This window comes from Bison bison, unplaced genomic scaffold (genome assembly GCF_000754665.1).
Source record: "Bison bison bison isolate TAMUID 2011002044 unplaced genomic scaffold, Bison_UMD1.0 scf7180017864073, whole genome shotgun sequence".
NCBI lineage: Eukaryota > Metazoa > Chordata > Mammalia > Artiodactyla > Bovidae > Bison > Bison bison.
Window position 1 is genome coordinate 223,831 of NW_011494645.1, and position 6,822 is coordinate 230,652.

At 38.2% G+C, this 6,822-nt stretch overlaps 1 protein-coding gene across 1 annotated transcript in view; it reads right to left on the bottom strand.

Annotated features, from left to right (window-relative positions):
- Positions 1–881: 881 nt before the first annotated feature.
- LOC104986789 (ankyrin repeat domain-containing protein 26-like) overlaps positions 882–6,822 on the bottom strand; it is a 13,637-nt gene continuing 7,696 nt past the window's right edge. The window contains exons 4-5 of the mRNA XM_010837472.1: positions 4,818–4,970; positions 882–1,591 (exon numbers count right to left, since the gene is read on the bottom strand). Of these exons, the coding sequence (XP_010835774.1) occupies positions 1,310–1,591; positions 4,818–4,970 (435 nt within the window). The 3' untranslated portion in view covers positions 882–1,309. The remainder of the gene's footprint in view (positions 1,592–4,817; positions 4,971–6,822) is intronic.

A 6,822-nucleotide genomic window follows, 5' to 3' on the forward strand; every position in this document is an offset into this window, starting at 1 on the left:
TCTAAAATAATTTTCATCAGTGGTTCAAGATATTCCAGGATAAATATCATCTTACTAAAGCAATCTTTGAAAAATCCCCATGCATACCCTAGCTCTTTAAAAAAAAAATCCAACAAAGGAAAAATGCATTCTTTCAGAAACACTGTCTATACAGACGTAGTATTCATTCCTGGTGAAGAGAATAAGCTACAATATTAAAAATGATTCATTCTCAAAAATCTCACAGAAGGGTTAGGATTACAAGAGATACTCAGAATTCTCAATCAAATCATTACTCAAATTTCTAGACTCTAACAGATGTTTGTGTACCAATGTTCAAGGCAGCATTATTAATAACAGCCAGAAAGTGGAAAAACCCTGATTTCATTTTGACAGAGGAATGAACACACAAAATATTTTCTATATAAAATATTGCTTTTGGACTGGATTGTCACAATCTTTAAAATTAAAATCTTACTACAAAAATCATTAATTTTATGAATTCAGTCCATTTCTTCTCTAAAGAGTAATTATGCTATTAGTAGCAAGCAGTATCAGTAAAAATACCATAAACTTTTTAATCAATGAGACTTTTCACATTGTCCAAAATATTCTTATATATTACTATTAAAAAGTTAAAACTCTTCCTCAGTATGACAGAAATTAAGAGGTTGACTTACCGATCTTATGCTTAACAGGTTTTCCTGAAGCTGTTTGATTCTGCCCGCTTGCTTTTTGACTGTAGTTTGTAACTCGGTATTTTCAATTTCAAGCCTAAAATGCAGATTTTAAAACAATGATTCTCACACATAGGGTTTTTTGTTTAAAGATTTTTTTGAATGTGGACCATTTTTAAAGTCTTTATGGATTTACTGCCATATTGCTTCTGTTTTATGTTTTGGTTTTTTGGCTGGGAGGCACATGGGATCTTAGCTCCCCAACCAGGGATCAAACCCTCTGCATTGGAAGGCATAGTTTTAACCAGTGGACTGTCACGGCAGTCCTTCACACATAGATTTTTAAAATACCACACTGTTTCTGAACAAACATCTGCAGGTTCCATTACATAGGTTGTTAGAATTTTGAAAAGTAAATGATCTGGCAACCGCACTGTTTTTCTAGTTGTGTTTTGTGGATAATTGGCTTCCCTGGTGGCTCAGACGGTAAAGAATCTGCCGACAATGCAGGAGACCCAGGTTCGATCCCCGAGTCAGGAAGATCCCTTGGACAAGGAAATGGCAACCCACTCCAGGATTCTTGCCTGGAGAATTCCATGGACAGAGGAGCCTGGTGGGCTATATCCATGGAGTTGTAAAGAGTCGGACACGACTCAGTGACTAACACTTTCACTTTTCACTTGTGGATAATGTGCAAAATATGGAAATAATGGGGGAAAATTATGCATCTCAAAACACCTCAAAGCTGAAATGTTACCCAGCTTCACAATGATGTTTTTTATTATCATTACTGATCTAATTCTCATATTATACTGTTTATCTGCTTTATATTTAAGTTGTTTTCTGTGCTGCTTTAAATCATACTTTTGGATGTGATCCTGTGTTTTTTCAGCACATCTCACGGCCTCTGTACATTGATCTTGTGTTTCTTGCACCTAAAAAGAAAGAAAAAAAAAAAAAAAGGGAAAAAAACCAACTGTTTTAATTACTAATAACCTAGTGAATCTGCCAATGTCAGTTTCTGTCTCTTTCATCTGCATATTGTTTACAGCTGTTTTCCTGCCATACAGCGGAGTTGAGTTGTTACAATAGATACCTTACAGTCCAAAAAGTGAAAATATTTACTGTCTGCCCTTTGTACATTACTGACCTCCCCTTTAGCACTCAAACACAAAATCATTCATGCTTTAAATTAGATTTTCTCAAATAAGTACACAAATTTATAAACTGGCCAAATGGGGAAAGACAGAAAATTACCTGATGATAAACATATATATATATATTTATTTATTTATTTTTTTATTCTAAGCTCCACATCAGCCATCACTTTAAACATCCACATTTGTGAATGACCACAGCTCTTCCAGTGATTATGAGAGCTAGCACTACTGTTGGTGACAACCAGATGCTTCAGGGACTAGTGTGAGAGGCAGTAGGTACATGGGAGCCAGAATCCGTGGGCCTGTGTTCCAATTCCATCAGTTCTGAGCTGTGAGTCCTGGGGCAAATTACTTAACCTTACTGTATCTCAGTTTCTCCATCCATAAAATGGGGATAATGGTAGCATCAACCTCAGTGGGATGCTGGGAAGATTCATTTGGGGACTATACATAATGTCAGAGAAGGCAATGGCATCCCACTCCAGTACTCTTGCCTGGAAAATCCCATGGACGGAGGAACCTGGTAGGCTCCAGTCCATGGGGTCGCTAAGAGTCGGGCACGACTGAGTGACTTCACTTTCACTTTTCACTTTCATGCATTGCAGAAGGAAATGGCAACCCACTCCAGTATTCTTGCCTGGAGAATCCCAGGGACAGAGGAGCCTAGTGGGCTGCTGTCTATGGGGTCGCACAGAGTCGGACATGACTGAAGCGACTTAGCAGCAGCAGCATACATAATGTATTTAGAAGAGGATGTGGCAGATACTAAGAGCTCTTTGTAATTGGCGTTATTACGGTTGCTGTATTTTATCTGCAAAACAATCTGATACTTGAGGCAGACGGCATGCCAACGAAAATGGTCTTCTACACAATCACAGTGAACTCACTCTCCATACCGTTGCAAGGGGCAGTAAGGGGGAGCATGAGGCCCAGAACACACGCCTTCAGACTTCAAAAATGTTCACTGACTCCACTAACAAACTAGTACTCTAGTACTTTTCTCCACTTACAGTAATTTGCAACTTCCTTCCTCTCTGTACTACTCAGTGGACAATGACCACCAGTTAATGTGTAAATAGCACCTCCTGGATGGAGTGGTACAGAACATTACACGACCGTCAGAGGAAGGATGAAGTCACTGCCATGGAAATATAACTCTACTGCTAAATCAAAGTTCTGAGTCAATTCATTCTCACAACTGTTAATGTCTAGCCAGTACTCCGGTGAGACAATTAAGGTTACGAGGTACGGATATCAGAGAAGCTATTCCCAGAACTTTACAGTTGGTGAAAGGCTAGAAATCTGTAAATCCCACTTCTGCCTACATAATGAAGGAAGGCAAATTTACACTTTTCTCCCAGAGTCAGGGAGAAAGATGAGCATTTAATTGAACAATTCTCCTCTATTAGACTAAGCGCTTTCAATTTTACATTGAGTTGCTTAAAATACATTTTAATAAAAGTTTTACTATACAAACACCTTCAAGAAAAAATAACTGGCGTGGGATGAAGTACTTAGTTGTGTCCTAACAGTTGTTAAACTAAACTGTTTCCCATTTATGCAAGACAAGTGCTGTGCATATCCATAAATACTCCCTGTTAGAACAAGGTATACCTAGATAAGATTCTCCCTCATGAAAAAAATGACAACAATGCAAAATTAAGGGCTAAATTGTTCTTCACAGACTACATAACAGGGCTGAAGAGAAAAGGCTCGATGAGAGCTGGACAGTCAGGAAAGCTCCATGGAGGAGGAGAGACTGGGCGCCAGGTCTGAATAAATGGAGGACTACCCAAGAGAAAACAAACTGTAAAGACAGAAAGCACAGTCTGAGCAAAGGCCAAGAAAAGGTGAAATCAGCCAGTTAACTCAGGATAAAATCCAACCACAGGAAAATAAAAACATGTCCATCCAGAAATGTATAAACCAATGTTCACAGCAGCATTATTAATAGTTGCAAAGTGGAAACAACCCAAATCTCCATCAACTTATGAATGGATAAATATAGCCACGTACTGTTTATTGTTTGACAGTCAACAGAAATGGAAGAACTGATACGTGCTATACCATGGATGAACCGCAAAAACATGAGGTCAAATGAGAAAAGCTAATCCCAAAGGAGTATACTGCATGATTCCATTTTTGTAAAACACCCAGAAGAGGCATGTCTCCCGAGACGGATATTAGACGGGGGGTTGCCTGGGGCTGAGGGAGATGGAGGGGCCTTGGGAGGTAGCTAAGGGATGCAGGGTTTCTTTGGGGGGCTGATGGAAATGCTCTGAAATTGACTGTGGTCAGAGGTGACACCTCTCTAGACTAAGAGATACTGATCTACACACTTGGAATGGGTGAATTATATGATACGTGAATTATATCTCAATAGCTTTTTAAAAATCCAAAGGCACTATCTAGATAATGTGCTTAATTCTCTATTTTCGATGTACGTGTTATACTCCATCTGAGTGCCTCCATGCTTTTACAATGTATCTTAAATGAAAAGAAAAGAAGGCAGTGCCTAACTTCAACTGGTTTGTATAATACACTTTCTGCACAAGTTATTCTGAAATGCACAAAATAAATATACACAGAACTCCACAGCCATTCACGAAAGTGAAGATGAGAAATGATAATTCTCTGGAACATTCCATTAAACACTATCCTCTGATTTTATCTGGCTTGCCTCATCATGGTAATACAGGGATCAAGAAATAAAATATTGTTCAATAGAAAAAGAAGTCTCTCAACCTGTGTGAAGAATGATGCACAATTCTCCATTTTCCTAAGGGTATAAATATACGAAATATATATATATGTATATATATATATAATGCAAATGGCAGAATGAAAGTCAGAGTTTAAGAAACGAGTGCACTTAAAGATTAATAAAATTATAGTAAATGACTAGTAATGAAAATACAAAAGAAACCTGTCCATGAAAATGAGCATCCTAAAACACTTTATCCTATGTATTAACTGTCGACACATTCAATTTCACACATACCTGACTTGTGAGTTGATGTAAGTTGCTCTTTAAATCCTGTGCCTCAACTTCTAACTTGGCACAGTGATATGACATGACGTCCAGGGATTCCGCCAACTCAGACCGCTTGTTGAAGCTGTCAGACAGTTCTTGTTGAAGGTGTCTCACAACTGCCTAATAAGATGCTTTGTTACTGAGTTTATCAAATCACTTTACTATTACACTATGTTAGTAACAGATGACTCCAACACATGTACTTTGAAAACTATCACCATGGACAGCAACTCACCTTCTTTTCTCCTCCCTGAATGTGGTTACAGACCCAGAAGGGCTCCCCACCGGCCTTCCTGATATTAAGTTCCTCAGACGAAGGAGGCAGCCCCACTGTCCACACCCTGCCCCTCCCGATAAATCTGCAGAGCTTCACCACCTCACGTCCAGAACGAAACAGGTGTGTAGGTGGGACAAGCGGTGGAAAATTCCACAATGTGGAAACATTTTTCCTCTTTCTTTATTAGAGGCTTCGATTAACATCAGAGATCTTCACATATTCAATCCAGTGCTCAGATCTTTCCAATAGATTCCTTCCTCAGAAGGAAAATGAGGCCATTCCCTTGCTGCTTATCTCTTTTATATCTAGTCGTGTGTCTGTGTTAATCCCCAACTCCTAATTTATCCCTCCTCCCCACCTTTACCCTTGTCTAACCATAATATTCTGCAGGCATCTACTTGGGAAAGGATCTGAAAAAGAATGGATATATGTATACCTATACCTGAATCAACTTGCTGTACATTTGAAACTAACGCAAAATTGTAAATCAACTATATTCCAATATAAAAGAATAATGAAATTTAAAAAATGAGGTTTCTCCCATGCCTTCAAGGAGCCTCGATAACCTGGCCTCCACCTGCCTCCAGACCGCAGCCCCTACCACCCTCTCCCTGACTCACTCCATTCCTGCTGCTCACGAATCCTGCCACCCTCCATTTTTATTGGGCAAACTGGTATTCAAATGACAGTAATTGATCCTTAAAATGAGAATTAGGAGCAAATTGTTTGTAAAAATGTTCTAAGTAAATAGCATAAATAGCAGTGGGAAGTTTAAATCAAGAAGAACTTGGTTAAAGCTCACCACTTGAGTCCCAAATTATGATTTAATGACAAGTATATTTAAATGACTTGTCAATGAATTCTCAATTTAATGACAACTCTTTAAAGAGTTGAGAGGCATAAGAATAAATGATTCAAGCCTGAAATGTTTTCCAAGTTAATTCAAATTTACATGAATAAAACTAAAATTATACCAACAAATATGACAGAAAGGTATGACAAGCTACTGAAGCCAAAGTACGATATATAAGTAATAGCATCTGGGAAACCTGGAATTGACTGTCAGGGTAATCCATGTAACTGAAGCTTAATTTCAAAATATTCAGTTTAGGTTTGAGCGTTTCTTTTATCTGCTTCATCATGATACTGACATGTGGTTACATAGAGATTAAAATTATTATCTGAATAGTAAATTACTAATACCCGTCTATATTAAAAATTTAGAACTTAATCTCTTAAACATTTCATAAGCGACATGATGTCTCTACTCAAAGTGAAGCATCTCTCGGGTCTAATTTTTATTTGCTGGATACAAGATGTGCCAGAATTAAGAATCACTTTGAATTTTCTTTCAGGAAATCTGAGAATTATTTCTCCTTCTGGATACTTACTTCTCTTTCTGCTTTCTCATTTTCATACTGACACATTCTCTCTTCTACATGCTTCCATTTGTTGATTAACTCCTTGTTTCGTTCCTCCAGCATCAGACCTTGTTCCTCATGTTCAGCCTGAAGTTTTCTCAAAGTCTGCTGAAACTGGTCTTGGATGCTAATAACTATCTTCTCATTACTGTTGGCTCTGTTTTGTGCATCATCCAGTTGCTGTCGGAGCAACATGTTTTCACTCTGGAGTTGAGATAATCTTTCCTCTAAGGATTCCTGCTTTCCAAGGTATTCATTCACTTTGCCTTGTTCA